Source organism: Ctenopharyngodon idella, chromosome 13 (genome assembly GCF_019924925.1).
Source record: "Ctenopharyngodon idella isolate HZGC_01 chromosome 13, HZGC01, whole genome shotgun sequence".
Lineage (NCBI taxonomy): Eukaryota > Metazoa > Chordata > Actinopteri > Cypriniformes > Xenocyprididae > Ctenopharyngodon > Ctenopharyngodon idella.
Genome location: NC_067232.1, coordinates 6,184,181 through 6,205,071, shown reverse-complemented (window position 1 = coordinate 6,205,071; position 20,891 = coordinate 6,184,181). Strand labels below are relative to the sequence as shown.

Below are 20,891 nucleotides of genomic sequence, written 5' to 3'. Positions count from 1 at the left end.
CACAAAATATCTTCTGCCATCAAAGAGGAGGGAAGTGTCCTTATCTCGTATCTTATCACACCTTTTCTCTGAGTGCTTTGGTGCCTGCTCTCAACGGACATGTGTTTTGTGGACAAACAGGCAGATCTGCTAATGAGTTTACAAGATCAGATTTCTCTATGCAACAACATTTGTTTTGAGGGTGATTTTTTTTTTTTTTTTTTTTTTTTTTGAAGAAACATCTGCTTCTCAGACCACTTTGACATTCTCAATGTTTTCTTGGCCACATTTTCCCAATCTGAATGTACTGCATTTTATTACATTGGATAACAGTTCTTCAGCTGGCACATTGCGTCGCTTTGAGTTTAATGTGAAACATGATTGTCATGGCAGGATACTTACTGTCAGTCTTTAGTGACTGACTATAAATGTAGATATAGGAACCAAAGAAAAGGGTGTGTTTAATATCAGCTAAATTGGTTTGTTGAGGAAGCTAGTTAATTTGTAATATGTCCAAGAATGATTAAAGCAAAAGATATTAGGATAAAGTATCTCGATCCACACCATCTCAGACCCACCTTTTACTTTTTCCCCATTGGTTGTGCAATTTCAAACACTAACACTCTCTGAAAGTAAACCACTGTGTCCAAATATGAGGGAAATATATCGTCTATGTCTTTGTTTATTATTTCTGCCTGTTCTTGTGTTAGTGTGTGACTGTGTGTGTTTGTGTGTGAACAAGGGAGGTTGAATGTGTATATTGAGTTAGTTGTAAGAGGCCTGTGGGATTCTTGGACTGTTTAATATTCGGAATTTGTATTCACACAAACTTTATAACACACTAGCGCACGCAAAGACAACTTGAAAGAATTAGATCTTAGTCACACTGTAAATTTACACACAGAAAAGTACACAGAACTGGCAATACATGTCGTACACTCCCAAACCACCACAAACTGTCATTGCTGCTCTTTTAAATGTTGGGTTTTCCCCTAATTAAAAAGAAAATTAGAGAATACAGTATTCTGACCTCTTAATGTTTCTCCTCTTTTAAAAACGGGCAGGTGATTCAAAATTCACATGCTCCACAATTCATCAAAAGAGCTTTGAATTTAGTTAGATTGAAGTCAATGAGCTTTTTCATCACTGAGTAGTTTAACTACATTTTGTTTTCCAGTGTGTTGAACTCCACAGAAATGGTTCAAAGAGTACAGTATAAAGTTTACATTTTGCTATTTTTTTTTTTTTTTTACCTTTATGATGCTGTTTCATATTAATTAATTAGGGCCCGAGCACCGATGGTGTGAGGACCCTATTGGAATTGCTCAGTCAATTATTATTCTTCTCTGAAGTGAATCGCATTTTTGAGGGCCTAAACGTGCTCAAACTCATGAAACTTTGCACACACGTCAGAAGTGGTGAAAATTTACATCTGATTTGGGTTTCAGGATTAGGTGTGGCAAAATGGCTCAATAGCAATCACCTACAAAAACTCAATTAAGCGCCCTTCGCGCTACGTTTCACGTGCAGGTATGAAATTCGGTAGACACATGTAAAAATCTGAAAACCCAACAGGAAGTGACATATTTTGAATTTTCTCTGCAAAATTTTTGCAGTTTTTACCATTTCCAGACGTACTTTAACAAACTCCTCCTAGAGCTTTAATCAGATCAACGTCATATTTGGTCAGTCTAATCTAAAGGCCTTTGCGACATTAAATTGCGAAGATCTTGAGTTTTCGCTGAAGGGCGTGTCCGTGGCAGCCTGACAAAATTCGATGTTTCGCCATGAAACAGGAAGCTGTTGTAACTTGGGCATACGATGTCTTATCTGCCCCAAACTTCACATGTGTGATAAGAGACATGGCCTGAAGACATCTACATGCCAATATTCAGTTAGTCATAGCGCCACCTGCTGACAACAGGAAATGGCATGCTTTATTCTGTAATTCACATTTAAATATGCCACGAAGTACCAAACATGCTAGAAACACGTTAAATCATGCAACATTTGTCTAAGTGCTAATGTATGCAATTAACATCACGAAACAGGAAGCTGTTGTAACTCTAGCATACAATGTCCGATCTGCTCCAAACTTCACATGTTTGATAATAGTCCTGGCCTGAAGACATCTACATGGAAATATTCAGTTATAGTCAAAGTGCCACCTGTTGGCAGCAGGAAGTGTGGCACGTCGAAATGACTGCCGTATTTCTCCTGTATTTACTCGCTTACATGCATGCCGCCCACTAATCACTGTTTTCCGGGTGGCGGTGGACCCGGGTGCTAGGGCCCTTTCATCGCTGCTTGCAGCTTTAATTCATATTCTTTTTCGATAACCCGTTTCACTCTGATGTACATCACAATATGGAAGAAAAGCTATGTTGCTACTTCGGTTTCTTTACAACTTTCAATTTGAGTGAAATTATCTAGTTTTACCCCAAGCCACCATAGCCGACTTTAATTAGTACATGCAAATCTTGTTCTAAGTGGGGAAGGTGTTTGTCGTAATGAGTTCTCCTAAATGAAGTATTGCACATTCGTCTTACAAGGTTTCAAGCACTGGTATAACTTCTTCCATATGGATACTGGTCCCAATGCAAGACAGACAAAGGCTTGTCAGAATTCCCTGCTTGCTCCTAATTTTGGTCAGTTTTGGATTTGGCCTTGCGGTTTTCTTTGCTTTGAATTCCATCTCCATTTTAGAAAACCGCCTCCAAAGTGTGAAAAGTTCGGCTGGATTAACTTTATCAATTCCCTGCACTTAATGGAAAACCCCTGTGAGAGGACTTTGAAGTGTCACAGATGCTTTCCAATGAAAACAGCCTCAGACCTTCTCTCCGTGTCTCTTGAGGCAAAGCGATCCACTGGCTGCCTTTTTATTCAGCCGTCTCTTTTTTCCTCCTCATACCAGCATGAACACCACAAAGTATTTAGGGTTACCGTTTGATTGCCAGTGACACAACATTGGCCTTGCGAAACGGCTTGTTTTTGGAAAGTGACTGAGACAGCACGATTTGTTGCTGAGATATCTAATAGATGTAGACTTTCTTGACATTTCAGATGACGCAGAGTAAAAAGTTGTAATTATTTTCAAAGTAACCATAGTGATTTAGTGAACTTTGAATGTACATCAAAATTGCGATTTGAATCAATTCAACATACTAGATAAAACATCCTTCAAGGTGTTTGATTTCAATTTCAGAGCCCAGGTCAAAAACAAAACCTTTCCTTCTCCTTTCTTACACAAACACACATTCTAAGACTGGTCACTCTTTCCAGCACGACGTGTCGCAGAGTTTGCTGAGGGCAGCGCTGGACGGGGTGGTGCAGGAGTGTGTGAGCTTCGTGGGAGTGGACATCAACATCTGTTCAGAGACGCTGATGAGGTAGAGACCAAATACTTTCCAGCAGGAGTCACAACATGGCAACTTCTCACTCGCCTCCCCGCTATTGCTTAGCACTCTGTTTAGTCTGACACCCTACACGTCGTGCGCTCGCACACACACACAGTCTCACGAACCGTAACATCTTTTCACTTCCCCACTACACACAAACATTGTGATCTACATACACAAACATTGCTGTTCCCTAACATATACACAAATTGAGATATATAGCCTCGAATATTAGTCACATAAACTTACAGAAACACTGAAATGTACACATTCATTATATCCACTCGCTCTGTCTAATACCTTGTAGGATTTCGTGAGTAATTGCAAATTGTTTGCACTATGGAAAAAAAGTGGCTTGGAATAATATGTTTCCAGAATACAATAAGAATCATGTCTACATGCCCCTCGATGTGGCTTAGAAATGTTCGCTTTCATTTACACAGCTTATTCTTTAAAACAAAAACATTCATACAGCACTATAGAGGTAAGTATGTGTACTTAAGCGAGTTAAAAAAAATATTTTGATGAAAGCAGGTAGACATTCATTTTTCATCAATACATTAAATTCAGATACATGTAAGCATTAGACTGAAACAGGCACACATTTCACAAAGATCAGATTGCTATATTTAACTCTTTAGGCTTATGCCTATGACTTATAGTGTACGTAGACACACATACATCACTATTCTGAGCTAGAAAGCTGTATGATCCCATTAAGAGGCAGGGTTAAATGCTCGTGAGGTAGGCTGGGATCAGGTCATCTGTTTACCTGACTTTAAATGAGCTCTCAGTACCAGAACTCCAGACGACATGTTCGTGGCTCCAGCATTATTCGCCCCTTATTTATAAGTGATGACATACAATGTTTACATAGCTGCTTTTAGGGGAGCTGCCACTTCGAATTGCCCATACCGTGTCACAAAAAACTTCTCAATGCCTTTCTGTTTTGTATGAAAAGGTCAAAAAGATTATGAGATCTTAGGCAGCCATTTGGTAATTCTGCTGGAAAATGTTCTCAATATTTTACTAATATCTGACTTCTTGTTTGTGAATATATAGGGATTACATAAGTATGAAAAGGAATTTCCATGGCCTTGGGTAGACTTCTTTATCCAGGATATGTGGATAATGCTGGGTATGGACATATAAAGCAATGACTAATTCTAAAAACAAACTGTAATTGAACCGGGCGGTCAAGCGGGAAGATGCGAGAGATTAAGTTTAGGCTTTTTGGACTACATATCTGTAATATCTGACAAATTAAACATCATTGTGACCTCAGATAAGATATATTTTAGGATGCCATTTCTGAATGTCAGAGAAAAATACCAATACTAGCTAGTCAAGCCCATCAGGACAAAAAGTATGTTTTTTTTTAATGTTCATTTTGTTTTATCAGGCACATAGCAGGTCTGAATGCAGGCCGAGCACGCAGTATTATGGAATGGAAAGAAAAGAACGGACCTTTTCTCAACAGAGAGCAGCTGAAACTAGTCAAAGGCCTCGGTCCTAAGAGCTTTCAGCAGTGTGCCGGCTTCATCAGGATCAACCCTGAGACAGTACGCAGGTACATGGCTGGGCCATGCCACTTCTACTTCTACATGTTTTTGTACCAAGCTACCGTTATATCCTGTAGGGGAGAATGGGATAAGATGTGTGCTGCCCCTTAATCTAAAAAAAAATTATGCATTATTTTTCTCATAACCATACAGTATATTTATAAAAGGCCTGTGTATAAAGTGATATAAATTATTTGTCTAAACATTAGCCATGAATTATTAAATAATTTTTTTCATATGTGTCATATGCTTCAGTTAAGGTGTGCCAGTGGGTTATCTAATAGCGATGATGACTTTTACCTCCAAATGCTATGAAATTAAAATACTATTACAAACACTATTAATATCACAAATGCTATTAGATGATGTTAAAATACTTTTCACTACATTCAAATTTTCTGAATGTTAAACCTTTTTCTGGCTGATTGATGAAAATGCAAATAATGTGCAGTAAAATAGATTTTGGAAAGGGATTGTTTAGTAAATTATTTTACTCATTTACTTGTTTTCTTAGTTGAATTCATTTATTTGGGGCGAAGTTTGACAAGTTGTCTCACTGGACCATTTTTTACTTTTTATAATTATTTGTTATAGGCACTTCTTTGAAAAATGAAATTTATTGGTTTTCATTATATATATATCATACCAGTACAATCAAAAAATGAATACACTGTATTCAAAAAATAAATAATAATAAATAAAAAATTAAATAATAATAATAATTATCGAAACTGTAATGCATGACAAGGTAGGCAAGTTACAAATCAGGCATGGACCTAATATCAGTCATCCTTTGAAGTATCAATCTGAATAAAATTCTCCCACATGTCAACATCTATGTGATTTCCATTCAATTTAGCTAACTATTTTTCATATGATACATTCTCAATCATAAATTCAGTCCACATTTTGTGTGTAGGAAATTGAATATCTTTCCAAAATCTAAGTATCAATCATACTGCTGTAATTACACCCACAGTAACAAGGGAGAAATTGTTATTTTTAATCTTGTTATACGCAGTTCTGATCTCAGTCGATAATCTGATAATCTTCTAATCTCATCCTCATGTATTATAATTAGTTATGATGTCATCAGAAACATCTTATTTGTAGAAACCTAGTAAAAAGTGGCACATCTTACCCCAATATCCTTTTTTAATGTGATGTTTTTGTAATTGTGCTTCATACAGTATCGGCTCTGGAGGGAACGAAGACCTTGAGATTCCTCAGAAACAGACAACTGAGAAGAGAAAAGTCAAGGGCTCTAGTAGCACCTCTAACCGGTTTAACCCTCTGGACCAAACCTGCATCCACCCTGAATCCTACAGCATTGCTTTGAGGTGAGAACACAGCGTGGCACTGAACTATCATATTACTGTACTACAGCAGATGATCATTGGATCTGCTTAAGGATTGACCCAAGTGGTAGCGAGTGTTTACCTCAAGTGGGAGCATCTGGTCCTGTGTTGCTCAGTGTGAGAGTTGTGCGAGCTGTTGCCGCTCGTATGAAAAGCACATTTAGCGTGTGCTCAGCACTCTTTGGCAGTGAATGACGCTCTTCCCGCAGCTGTGCTGCTCAAGTCTGTTTAGACTACTCCAATCTGACACTTGTGCCTGTTGCTTCCAGAAGATGTGCGCACGGATGCCCTGTGGTTTGGATGTGCTTGCATGCATGACAGCTGCAAGTTAAATCAAAATCAGTGTGTGCATGTGAAAGAGGTTTTTTAAAATTGAATATGAACCGTGGGCACGGCATCCGAGCGCTGTGGAATTTGGAGGATTTATTGGTGAATGGCAACTATAATTTAGAAACAAGACATTCATTCACTGCCTATTACTCACTTTTTTAATTTCCTCCATAGCTGATGTCGTACTTTGGCATTAGGTGTAGCACAGTGTGTACTAGTGCAATTACACTTTATTTGTGTCACTTTGTGTGTGTATGTGTGCAGTTGTGTACAAATGGAGACCACATTGAAATCCGGGATTTTTTGGTTTTAAACCTGGAAATAAACAAAGTTGTTTGGTAAAACAAAGAAAGTTATGACTTAAAAATATTCTTAAGAATTATGACTTAAATTATTTTTCTGGCAATTCTTATTCTGGCCTATTTGTAGGTCATTAATCATATGAAAAAGCAAATTTGTGACATTTATTATTATACAATAATCTGTAATTAATGTGTATAAAATTTTTATATATATATGCTCCAATGGCAAAAGAAAAAATCCATTATAACATTTCCATAAACATTTCCAAAAGAGGGAAAAAAATATAGAGGGATTGATTATAACAGTGAGAAAAGAGAATGTTGTTGAATTTGCTGTCAGTCCCTCAGCCGTTGTATTAGAAACACTCTTGTAGTTGTGTTAATTTGTTTTACAAAAAAAGATAATATAAAACAAAGTATAGCATTATAAATGTATATGAATTTAAAAAAAAATGAAAATCTGAAATACTTTACTAGATTTGCGATGTTGATAACTGTGGAAACACATCATCACAGTCTGTGAAAAGGGTCCATTGCAGAAATTCTAATATTTTTGTAATTTAATACAAATTTTCATTAAAAATATAATATTTTAATAGAATTAAAATAGAATTGTAATAGAATTGTCATTCTGAGACTTGTGGACCCCACTGTATGTGCATGTGTGACCTGCGTGTGAGTGTATGCATGTCCATCCACTCGTTCTCTGCCTGATCTGTCATCAGAGGCGCCTTTTGGGGTCAGAGGTCTAATAAAGCCACTTAAGGGTATGGAGTGGGGGAATAATCACGCTGTCATATCCTCCCTCCTCTCCTCCTCTTCTGTTTGTTTTCATTTCTCTCCGTTAGGCTTCATTTCCGACTAAACCAGGCAGAAAAGCCTCCCTTGCAGTCCCTCGTATTATCACCATTCTCTATCGTTACCAAATGCTGTGCTAATGGACGTTGCTCCACTTCGATTGTCATCATGAGCCCAGGCATATTTTTCTTGGAGTAACAGGATTTGATTAAACATGGCCACCAGCAGTGCTGAGTTGGTAATGTAGCGCCCAGCTAATGTAGCGGACTTTAAACAAGGGTTTCTAGGGGGCTTGGGAGGAATTCTGGGTATTGCTATTAAATTGTATCAAATATGTTGCGAGCTTCAGCCAAGGCTGGAATCATAAGGCTAATGATGCGAGCAGAACCGTCTGAGCAATGGCTTTATAATGATGATGACAAGCTTGACATATTCCCAACAATCTGTAACCCATTTCTGCGCTGGGTTCATCACTCTTGTCCTCTGTTTCACCAGCTCATTCTCTTTCCCGTTGCAAATTATTGGACAGCTCTTTTTCATTTCCTTTCTTATTTTCATTCATAGCCCTGTTTATATATCAATGCAGCAGTTGATAAGAATAGAAATTAAATGAAAATTTATCAGTTACTCTGCATCAGTAACTGGTTTGCACTTAATATTTGTAAAGTCGGGACAGGAGGTGGCTTAAATCAGTCACACATTGTGCTTGTGAAAACATGCAGCTTGTCTTCCTCCATTTCGTGAGTGATTTCGTTGCACGTCGGGCGCTTTGCGAAGCGTGGGCCAGTGGACTGTAATGGCGGATCATGTTACTCTAATGTGATGAACTTGATACTCTTAGCCCCACCACTTCCCACTCATACACACACAAATACACATGCACAATATGTAATGCTGACCCCTTGATTGACCATCTATAGTATTTAAGTATTAGCTGTGAAACAAAGGTTTATGTTAGCTCTTATTGGAGACTCTTCTTTGGATATGGAAATGATAACAAAAATAAGCTCTGACTTTACACTTGACTGGTTTATATTTGATATTTATTTTATTATAGCCAATAACTGAGAGTGCTTACTTTGTTTTTCAATATTTTGCGAGAGCATGAAGAGGAAGGTAGTGATTAGGTATTGGCGATAACCATGATAATTTAAAAAACAAATATTGATGTTATTGATATATTGATAAATATTGATTACGTAAAAAAGACTGCAGGAAGTGCCGAACAACAGTAATTTCTTTATGTAAATATTTTATACATTTAAATCCCGTTCACAGCAAGAACAATAACTATGATATCTACTGTATATTAGCGTCCACTGCAGTTATGTCGCCTACCGCTTTAAATGCTCAAGCTCTTTAAATTCAGGTAGAGTGTAATTGGCTATCAATGTTTTTATCGTCCATCAACTGGAAACAATTGTTCTGAAATTGATTCCAGTGATTTTGTTCCTCTGTATCATTATTGTTAAAGTTTTGGTGTGGACTTACCTATTCTCATAGAATTAGAATGATTCTTAAAACGCTGTTGTTATCGTTATCGTCCTTGGTGTAAATGTGTCTTTATGGTTACAAATTCTTATGGTTTTTAAAATATCTGTAGATGTCGTCATAATATTTTTATCGTTAGTTCTTTTGGCTATGATAATTGTGTAGTAAAAATCTGATCTTGTGACAGCCCTAGTAGTGATGTATGGGAACAGTTCACCCAAATATAAAAATTCTGTCATCATTTACTCACCCTCATGTCATTTCAAAGCTGTATCACTTTCTTCTGTGCAACACAAAAGAAGATATTTTGAAGAATATCCTGGACACTCTTTTTCATATAATAAAAGTAAATGGGGACAGATGCTCCAAATTTACAAAAAAAAAAAAAAAAAAAAAATCATAAAATTGCTCCATACTACTGTTGCAGTGTTCCAAGTCTTCTGAAGTCATATGATAGCTTTGTGTGAGGAACAGACCACTGAAAATCTCGCTCTCTGTAGCTTTTGTACCAAATGTGCCGCTGTTAAATGTCGCATTAGGTTTAACGTAAATTATGACCGTTTTCTTTGTGTGAACTATTACTTTGAGTACTTTTCTGTCTTCAACAACCAAGCAAGACACAGATCCATTTTGCCATTATGAGCATTGCCAAGATGAGTTTGAAGAAATGAATAGCTCTTCTTCAATGCCGCATTAGTAACTTATTTTTCTCAGGGTTGATATCAAATTTCTTACATTCACTGATGATAAAGAATTAACTTCAGGGTTACTGCTAAGGGGACCACACACTAAAGCAGCCTCATTGTGTCTGGATAGCCTCTATCATTGGGCCCACCCAGTAGCTTACGGTGTGGGGAACAGAGGCCTCATCCACAACGCTCCTCGGCGGAGCTGCTTTTCATTATGCCCGGAGGATAAGGCAGACTCCGCTCTTCTGGATCCAAAAGAGCAGCAGCCCTGGTACCCCCTAAACACTAACACACCAGAGGGAAACATAAGCCCAGCTGAGACCCCCTCTAGAAACCTGAGCCCTTGGGCCAATCGCCCACCACCGCCACACTCACACTGTAGCTGTTCATAAATCACTCAAGAGTTCAGCTCTGCACCCTCCTCTCTCTCTCTCTCTCTCTCTCTCTTCATCTCCATTCTGTCCTTGTGCCAACTATGGCGTTCCAGAGGGACAGCTGGAGGGAAGCACAGTGTCCCTGACCAACATCACGGAAATCTGTGAAGTACTAGTGGAGGATGATGGGTAGTTGCTGTTGGGTAGTATGAGTGCTTGAGTAATTTGTTGAAATTGGTACAGGGCACAGGTATATGTGTGAAAGTCATTTACAACCAGGTGTTGTCAGGACACTATAAGCCTGAGTCGGAATTTTCAATAAATTTTCTGTTGGAAATTTGTTTTTGTTTTTTTTATGTATTTTTAACACTCTATATGGTGATCAAATGTGAGTTAAAAAAAATCTTACAGACTTCAAACTTTTGAACAGTAATGTATATAAATTCTACAAAATTTAATGTGCTGTTGCTGTTGTTGCTCTGGAGGCTGCAGAACATGCAATGCCACTTGAATGACTCGGTTCTGCAGTTCTTTCATCGAATATTTTACTTGAGAGACAAGCTGGAATTTATCCACAGTGTGTGTTCGTATCTGTTACTCTTTGCATTTTCATCACCTCATAACTCAAAGGCCCAAAAGAGTCTATGATTATTTTTTGTTTCACTAGATCTAGTTCTGCTCTAGAACTGTTAGGTGTTTCAAAGTAAGCATGAAAGGATTCTTATGGCCCTGAACTTCTGTCTTCACAGGTTAGTACTGAAAATATATGACCAGCAATTTTTAGGGTTTAGGTTTGTTCTTAGTAGGTTTAACTCTTAGTATACTTGGTGCGTAACTCATCCCACACTCTTTGTGCTAAGCCATAATAACTTGAATCTTGCAGCTTTTTAAAGAAAGCGAAACTTGTGATTTTCACTTGGTGGATGATAAAACAGGTGTAAAATCCTATAGACATACAGAAGTCACCTGAGCCATATTAAAGGGTTAGTTCACCCAAAAATGAAATTAAGTACTCACCCTCAACGACATTGCACCTTTTGAGGTCCAGAAAGGTACTAAAGACATCAATTAAAATAGTCAACATGACTACAGTGGTTCAACCTTAATATTAGGAAGCAACAAGAATACTAAAATAACTACTTTACAAAAATAAAAAATAAATAAGAATACAAAAATAACTACTTTATTCAACAAATTCATATGTCATAATGCTATGCTATTTTCAATACTGAGCCTGCATTCAGACATAAACACTGATGTTCTGCAACAAAAAAAGTGTAGCAGTATGACAGGGACAGACAAATTTGTTGAATAAAGTCGTTATTTTTGTTTTGTTTTTGCTCACAAAAAGTATTCTCATCACTTCATAATATTAAGGTTGAACCACTGTAGTCACATCGAAGGTTTTAACAATGTCTTTAGTACCTTTCTGGACCTCAAAAGGTGCAGTGTTGTTGCTGCCTATTTGTGAATCAGATACCCTCGGATTTCATCAAAAATATCTTAATTTGTGTTCCGAAGACAAACGAAGGTCTCCATGACATGAGGGTGAGTACTTAATGACAGAAATTTAATTTTTGTGTGAACTAAACCTTTAAGATCATATTTTTGGGGGGGCGTAGGATTCTTTTGCATCTAGGTACACCCTTGCAACTGCATAGCAGTGCCCTAGCAACTACGTAAAGTCCCGTAGCAACCCCATAGCAACACCCTGGCAACCATCCTATCATTGGGTATCATTCACTAATAATTGCATAGATTATTCGTATTTATACGCAAGGTAAACTTTAAAACACATGCCTATACACATGTATTTGTTTTTAACTATGTTCTAATATTCATGAATTTGGAATATTCTTCTAAATGAGAGACCTTTTGCCCAAGGTTAGTCATTTGCAGAAAACACACCCAAACCATCTCCATATTCTGCACAACTTTTGTTTTACAACCTTTTGCCACTCTCAGCAAACATACAGTAAAATGCTCTCTCCACACAGTTAATTGCATGCTATCAGCATCCCACCTGACGATCATACTTGTTCAGGAGGGTGAGTTGAGAAGGAGCAATGATCTGTATGTATTATTAGTGTTGTATATCTATGTGCAAGCTTGGACAGTGTGAAATTGTCTGAGTACATACAGAAGAACGAGTGTGAGTAGATTTGCCTGTCACTGTTGCTGTCAAGCCCTCTATCTGCAGCAGGAAATGGGTGGGGCTTGAACCCACCTGCCCTGTCAGTCAAACAGAGGACAGCTGCGCTGGCGTCAGGCTGTCACGACGACGGTCATCCATCAGCAAGCTGGCTCAGCAGGTCCGCCCCCTGCTCTTGCCAAAACTCACATTCCAGTAATGCCCAGGACCCCAGCATTCCACAGCCACCTCTGGACAGCTTGACCCCCTGCTACAGGCTTGTTGCACGCTCCAGGACATGTGTGTCCCTGTAGAGGTTATACCGCTCATTTGCACCATGCTCTGATAAGAGAGCAGTATTCAGGCACTTACTTGGTGTTTTTATGAGGCAATATGACGAATTATGGACTGGCCTTTTTTCAGTATGTGTTACTTTACATTTAAAGGGGTCCTTGATTATGATTTCACTTTTTTAACTTTAGTTAGTGTGTAATATTGCTGTTTGAGCGTAAACAACATCTGCAAAGTTAGGATGCTCAAAGTTCAATGCAAAGGGACATATTTTCTTTTACAGAAATAACTTTTTAAGGACTACAACAAAGGGCTGGTAGGCACTACAACAAGCTTCTTCCCGGGTTAGTGACATCACAAACACCAAAATTTACATAAACCCTGCCCCCGAGAATACGCAACAAAGGGGGTGAGGACATGTTGGGCTGCTTTAGAGAAGAGGAAGAATTGTTGTAGTAGAGTGTTGTTGCCATGCCCTCATTTTACGCTGGACTGCTTCACAAACGAGGGTCAATTCAATGCTGGATTTGCACAAAAGATTAACATGACGGCACATGCTAGTCGATGAGTTGAATCAACTCCACAGCAACTACATAAATTTATCCACTAACCGTTCAGAAACATACAGATGCATTCTAAAAGTTATAACTTCTTCCTGAGTCTCTCCGTCTGTGTTTGAATCCGGTTTGAACAATGAACACCGTTACCGACAATCATCATTTTGGCTGCGTGAGATTGTCCAGCTTTGTTGTTGTTGAGCAACTGAAGCGTGAGCTGTTAAAGCTCCGCCCTCTTTTGGAAAGGGGGCTGGGAGCAGCAGCTCATTTGCATTTAAAAGGACACACACAAAAACGGCATGTTTTTGCTCACACCCAAATAGGGGCAAATTTGACAAGCTATAATAAATTATCTGTGGGGTATTTTGAGCTGAAACTTCAGACACATTCTGGGGACACCAGAGACTTATATTACATCTTGTAAAAGGGGCATTATAGGTCAATGATAAAATGAAATATACACAAGCAACATTATAATGTTGTGATGCCTAAATTCACTTTATTCCATTTTAGTATTTATTTATTTAATTAAAAAAAAAAAAAAATGTATTATAATTTTTATTTAGACAATATTGTATAGAATTTTATTATCAACCATTTATCGGTTATTGGCCATATTTCCTGTAGAACCTGGAAGTGTCACCTCTGGGCATTTTGTGATAAATAATTTCAATGCAACGTCCTAAACCAATATCAAATCATGACGTGCCTAAAGATTCCCACCCATACATATGTTGTGAATTTACTATACATGCTGTGATCATTTTTCTATTTACAGTATATGGGCATAACAGACTGACCTACTATGCAACAAAGTATAAAGCTGAAGTTTAAGCACTGTCTCAGTGTTGCAGTTCATGATCACATTATGAAAATATTGGCTCATCCTGAGCCAGAGATTATGGGCTGTGCCAAGTAATAGGCCATGTCTGGATCGTTTTCGCTGGCTGTGTTTGGTCTGTGTTCCTGCTTCACTGCTCAAGCCTCAGCACTAACCTTTTCCTTTAATGTATGGTGCTCACTATGCAGGTTAGATTTATGAAGGGAGACAGAGTCTTCATCTCTGGGACTCTAGAAATCAAGATTTAGGGCATAATTAGTCTCACCTCCCCTCCCATATCTACCTCCTCTCCCAGTCTTTGCTTTCCTCCACTCCGTGTGTCGACCTTCAGGCTCCTTGCCGGTGTCGGGGGAGTTCCTCCACGTGTGCTGGGCTCTGGGAAGGGCTATTAAAAAGCCATTCATTAAGACACCACCTCCCATGGACCTCAACAAACCTCACTGCCTTACCACAATATCTGAATCAAGTATATGTGTTTCTATGTGGTCCATTTGTGAATAAGATTTAAATTTTACAGAAGGTTTTATAGAAAATGTCCTTAAAAACTGATAAAATGCACTTAATTTATTTCTTCACTTGTCAAGACTAATTTTCAGTTCTTGCTCTCTTCATTCAGGTTCTTGTCTCAAATAGGGGGCAGTTTGGATCAGATGGGTACTGCTGTTCTCAGGCAGAGTGTTGAGAGCAGTGTTAAGAGCAGTGGTCTGGATGACTTGGCCAAATTTCTGGACACCACACCTGAGACTCTACAGCTCATTGTGGATGGACTCATTCAGCCGCCTGGCTTTGACATTCGTCAGGGTAAGAATCAATCTGTGACATGCTCACACTGTTTCCTCTCTATATAGGACCATATACCCTTTGTATCCGAAGATATTTGCAGGGCTAAAAAAAAAGACTACCCACTGTTCTGGCAAGTTAACAACTGTCACTTGCCCTTTCTGGGTCAGTGCTGTGCTGCCACAATCACATTTGTTGATCTTGTACATTCATTTTTATGTCTTGAAAATGGCTGATTTGTCACCTATATGTTATCTATCTGACTAACATAGATGAGGTTTTGCAAAAATGACTTGTTGATAGTCTTTAGTAAAATTGCTGAAAACTACAAACAAATCAGTTTTGTTTGGCATCTTATGTCATAGTTCTACAGAATGTGTTTTATAAATTTATAGAGTTACATTATAGCTGTGAAATGTCCTGCTTGTTGCAAATTGCAAATAAATAAAAAAAAAATAGTGAACAAAATGTTTTGTTAAAAAAAAGAACTATATACAAATCTAGAAAGTAAAAAAGTACATTTATAAAAATAAAAATGTATCATTCTTTTGTGTTGGGTCCAGTGAAAATTGTAACTACATGTCCAGCAGGAAAAAAGACACTTTGGCCCTGTTTACACCTGGTATTAAGATGCATTTTGGACGATCGGATCACGTAGACGAGGGAGACACATACCCATTTACAGCTGGTATACAGTGAGTGTGTGTTAGAAATCATCAAGAGTGGTGAGAGAACATTGTGCTTGGTATATTTTTCGTCTTCAAACCAAACTTGGCTAGCGCGCTTCCTATAATTTTGCGCTGTCTTTTGCGTTGTTTGAACGCATTTGACCACATGACCGTCTACACTACAAAAGCAATCCGGTTGAAAGTGTTTTCCACTACCTCTGGAAATGGTTGAAAGTGGACAAGCTCAAAGCGTTTTACACCCCGTTTACACCTGTATTTAGTGTCGCCCACTTGTGATACGATCGACCAAAACCCATCTTAATACCAGGTGAAAAATGGAGTTTCAGCTTCTTTAGATTTTGGTGAATTGGTTGCAAATTTGTATTGTATTATTTTGTCACATTCGTACATTTTCATACAGTCTGAGGGTTAGTTCTTTGCATGCTTAGTTTTTTTCTTAAAAATTGAATGGTTTTTGTGTGATTTCATATGAAATTTCCAACTAAAAAATTAGTTAGATTTTCTCATGAGATTGGGTTGGCTTTTCATACAATGCAAATGTTTTTAACTTTCTATAATGTTTTTTGTATCATAGCCTGTGGCAGTGTTTTAAAACAAAAGTTTACTGTACCTCACTGTAACACTCGGATGAAGATTTTGAAATGAGCTTAACACAGCACAGACCACAGTATCAAAGTACTTTCTCAACATGGCCGCTACACAGATCATAGACAATGCTGGCATCTCGTTCTCTTTTCCTCCCTCCCATTTAACGATTCCCCTCCCGTCTCCCCTGAGACCGTCTCTTGTCTGTGAGATGACTGGGCGGCGCTCCAGGCTTTTGAAGTCTTGCCGCGTAATTTGGGGGAAGACCCGCATTATTAAAGCAGACCTGCCGACAGATATATCATTAATGAGAGAGAAAGCTGCGTAAAGAGGAAAGCAGAGTAGCCTTGATCCCAGCTCTAAAATCCCCCAGTGACTCTCCGAGTGAATAAAAACGACCAAACAACAAACGCCTCTTCTGGTTTTTATGTTAAGTTCAGACATCTGAGAAGACATTGTTTTCCTTCTGCGGGTGTTGATAGTAAATGTTATGTTTCATTAAAGGTGACAGGATTATAATTGAGATGAATGTCTTAACGTGTTTTCAGGGTTGGGGAACAGAGTTCATTATATTCAGAAAAAGGTTTTCTTTGGGAATAGGAGTGGGTTTTATTTCCGTACTTGAAAAGATGATGGCAGTGTTCGTTGAAGTTGAATTAAGACTCTGCTGGAGGAAAAACTCTATTTGTAGATCTTTTAGAAATAAATTAACCTGAAATTGACACACACACACACACACACACACACACACACAAAAAAACTTTTGCTAATATGTGAATAAAGTGTTTTTAAATGTCATTGATCGAGACCATTAGTAGCAATGGTTGCAGGATACTCCTGATGATATGTCATCTCATCAGTGTTGTGCACTAGATGGGACTCTAGCTTTCTCATTAGAAGGCTGCAGGCTCACTTCCGCTGGTTGGAAACCTGATGGGTTCTGCTCTGTAGCCAGCTGTATAAATAACTGCCATGTGAGTGGTGCTCTAGGTAAGGTGTCCCGGATAAGAATAATCAGAGATGAATGTTTCCTGGACTGCAGAGCCTGCTGAGAGGCCATGTTTATGTAAAAAGCACCTCCCAAAGAAAATCACCCAAAAAACGAGAAGAGGTTTGAGAGGCCTGGTAATATTATTTGTTTTAAATTATTAACCAAAGCTTGTTTCTAATGTCTAGCTTTGGAGTTCTTGGATCAGTTTGAAGCAGGGTCCTTAAAACACGCAGAGAAGGAGGCTAATGTCAGTCTTAGTCATTGGAAAGAGACGCAGTCTGTTTAAATATTCTTTCTTTCCTTCTGCACCATTTTTTTCTAATGGTGCAGTCATATTTACTGTTGATTTCAGAAATTTTGTGAAATCCAGTTCAATAGGAATCCAAGTTATCGGGTGTTATCGTGCGAGGGCGAAAAAGTTCCCCATGAAGTCGGTCACACAAATTCGAAAGAGAACAGAAAGCCACTTGGTTTAAAAGTGACTTTTGTGTCAACTGTCCATCATTCTTTTTTGCCCACAAAATTTCAGTAATGTAACTGCAACTTTAACCTAATTTTTTTCTTTTTTTTTAATTGTCCTCAATAGATTTTGAGCAGGCAGACTTCAAGCGAGAAATTGTATCCATGAATGACCTGCACGATGGCATGGTGCTGACGGGCCGTGTAACAAACACTGCTTTATTTGGAGCCTTTGTGGACATTGGAGTCGGCCGTTCTGGTCTCATCCCAAAGCGTTTCATCAGACCGGATAAACTTCCTGTGGACCAGAGGCGAAGAAGCCTAGCTCTTGGCCCAGGTGAGCGGGTAGAGGTACGAGTCATGAATGTGGATCTTCAGAGGAATCGGATCAGTCTGGACCTCATTAGGGTTCTTAGATAGGAACTATAATTGAGGATTTACTGTAGTCAAGTGTAGTTAACTGTTTTCATGTAGAATAATGTATTTGTTTATGAAAAGGAAGATTTTGCCATGTTTGACTGTGCTGAATGTGCTGAAAGAGAAAATGTCTTAGAAAATGTTTTTATTTGCACTTTAGCAAGTTTCTTACTAATCTGTCCATAAATAGTAATATTAGATTGTTTTTTCATGTCTTGTGACAAAAAAAAAAAGGTTCTATCTTTTGTGCTTGTAAAAAAGATGTTTTTTTGTTTTACCTTTGCTGTTACTGTAGTTTTCAAAACATTCAATAAAACAGATGTAATGTTTCATGAAACATGACAGGATTATAATTGAGATGTCTTCATATTCCCAAATATGATGATTCCCATTGCAAGTGACACCCTTCCTAAAATTTAAAGGCAGTTACATGTATATATGTGTATATATACATACACCGATCAGGCATAACATTATGACCACCTTCCTAATATTGTGTTCCTAATATTGGGACCTTTTGCTGCCAAAACAGCCCTGACCCGTCGAGACATGGACTCCACTAGACCCCTGAAGGTGTGCTGTGGTGTCTGGAACCAAGATGTTAGCAGCAGATTCTTTAAGTCCTGTAAGTTGCGAGGTGGGTTCAGCACATCCCACAGATGCTCGATTGGATTGAGATCTGGGGAATTTGGAAGACAAGTCAACATCTCAAACTCGTTGTTGTGCTCCTCAAACCATTCCTGAACCATTTTTGCTTTGTAGCAGGGCGCATTATCATGGTGAAAGAGGCCACAGCCACTAGGGAATACTGTTTCCATGAAAGGGTGTACATGGTCTGCAACAATGCTTAGGTAGGTGGTACATGTCAAAGTAACATCCACATGGATGGCAGGACCCAAGTGCATCCTGGTGCCATGTGTTCCCCAGGTAAGCGACGCATATGCACCCAGCCATCCATGTGATGTAAAAGAAAACGTGATTCATCAGACCAGGCCACCTTCTTCCATTGCTCCGTGGTCCAGTTCTGATGCTCACGTGCCCACTGTTTGCGCTTTCAGCAATGGCCAGGGGTCAGCATGGGCACCCTGACTGGTCTGCGGCTATGCAGCCCCATACGCAACAAACTGCGATGCACTGTGTATTCGGACACCTTTCTATCAGAACCAGCATTAACTTCTTGAGCAATTTGAGCTACAGTAGCTCGTCTGTTGGATCGAACCTCACGGGCCAGCCTTTGCTCCCCACGTGCATCAATGAGCCTTGGCCACCCATGATAATATAGAGGCATGTTGTTTTCAAAATTAAATTGGTGTTTGCATTATCATTGTACTAAAGCCAAAGCAAATTAGTAAAATGTTATCTAAATCTACTTCATATTAAGCTGACAGTTGTAAAATTGGTAAAAAAAAAAGAAAAAAAAAAGAATGAAATATATAAATATCTTAAGTTAACAGTCTTAAGTTGTGTAAAATTTATAAAATCTCCAAGCACCCCCTTGCAGCCCTGAGTTTAAAAACTTGTGGTATAATGGATCTGAATATCTTCTGCAGTTAATAATACTCTTATTATTTAATATAATACTACTTAAATATATAACTTAAATATTATTAATATTGTTCTTTTTACATAGATGTTTTTGTGTGTGTGTTTAAACCTATTGTTACTGTAGTTGTTTTTCTAGTACAGCATGATTATGATGCCTGAAGAGGGCGTTTCAGAGGCCAGTGATCCGAACACTATTATACCAACTGGATGCTGTTGCTATGAACCACTCAGGATGCAGCCGCAGTCACAGATGTCACCAAACTCAGGCCTGTTTGATTGACAGCCACTTATCAGGCAGAGAATGGGGAAGGGGGGGGGGCGGGTGTAAAAGCAGCTGCCGCACTGCAATATGACTAGAGGCCGTGGGGAAAAACGAAACCTAATTATCCTAGACTAGCCACGTGCTAATGAGCCCCTTCAAAATTAATCCCATGCTCCCTCGTCTCTATTATCTAATCTGTTTGTGTTTATATGACACAAATTAAAAAAATGGATAAATAAGAAACTTGAGGTGCCCTGAGCACTTAAAACAAACCACAGGGACCGAATTCCAAATGAGTGTGTGATATTTGCATTGGGGACGATGCTTTGAATTACAGAGAAGTTTCGTCAGAACTGAGCTGCAGTGGAAGGATCGAAGTCTTATTGTATGATCAGGTGTGGTGGATTTTACATTGGTTTTATTTAATAATTCTGTCGCAATAAATCTAAAACCTTAATATTGGGCAACATTTCATTCTTTTTCACTATAAATTTTTAACTGAATCTGGTTTGCTAAAAATAATGTTCAGACAGATGATTCCTGATTTTTTGTCATAATTTCTTATTAGTAACATTTTTTTTTTTATATATATATATATTGTATCCCATGAGTACTCCATAAAGACCATGTATACTTACCATTCAAAAGTTTGGGGTCAGTTGTTTAAAAAAAAAAAAAAAAAAAGTTTATTCAGCAAGGATGCATTAAGTTGATTAAACTTGGCAGTAAAGATTTCTACTGTATTTCAAATAAATCTATTCATTAATGAATCCTGATAAAAATGTAACAGGTTCCACAAAAAATTAAGCAGCAGAACAGTTTTCAACATTGTTAATAATAATAATAATAATGATAAATGTTATTTATGAAGGATCATGTGACACTGAAGACTGAAGAAGTGGCTACTGAAAATTCAGCGTTGCCTTTACAGGAAAAAATATATTTAAAAATATTAAATAAAATAAATATTTATTTTAAATTGTAATAATATTTCACAATATTACTGTTTTTTTACTGTATTTTGATCAAATAAATGCAGACTTGATGAGCAAAATTAGTTAA

General features: G+C 38.1%; 1 protein-coding gene across 4 annotated transcripts in view; it reads left to right on the top strand.

Annotated features, from left to right (window-relative positions):
• The window catches only part of srbd1 (S1 RNA binding domain 1), a 62,774-nt gene extending 42,901 nt beyond the window's left edge, over positions 1 to 19,873 (top strand). Inside the window, exons 17-24 of one of the 4 annotated variants that reach the window (XM_051917299.1) lie at positions 3,262 to 3,368; positions 4,780 to 4,947; positions 6,130 to 6,279; positions 14,718 to 14,902; positions 17,733 to 17,942; positions 18,555 to 18,659; positions 18,785 to 18,873; positions 19,709 to 19,867. In XM_051917299.1, coding sequence (XP_051773259.1) covers positions 3,262 to 3,368; positions 4,780 to 4,947; positions 6,130 to 6,279; positions 14,718 to 14,902; positions 17,733 to 17,942; positions 18,555 to 18,659; positions 18,785 to 18,873 — 1,014 coding nt within the window. In that variant the 3' untranslated portion in view covers positions 19,709 to 19,867. Of the gene's footprint in view, positions 1 to 3,261; positions 3,369 to 4,779; positions 4,948 to 6,129; positions 6,280 to 14,717; positions 14,903 to 17,732; positions 18,360 to 18,554 lie in introns of those variants that run through there. The other 3 variants (XM_051917300.1, XM_051917298.1, XM_051917301.1) reach the window with 3 other exon arrangements.
• Positions 19,874 to 20,891: the final 1,018 nt, after the last annotated feature.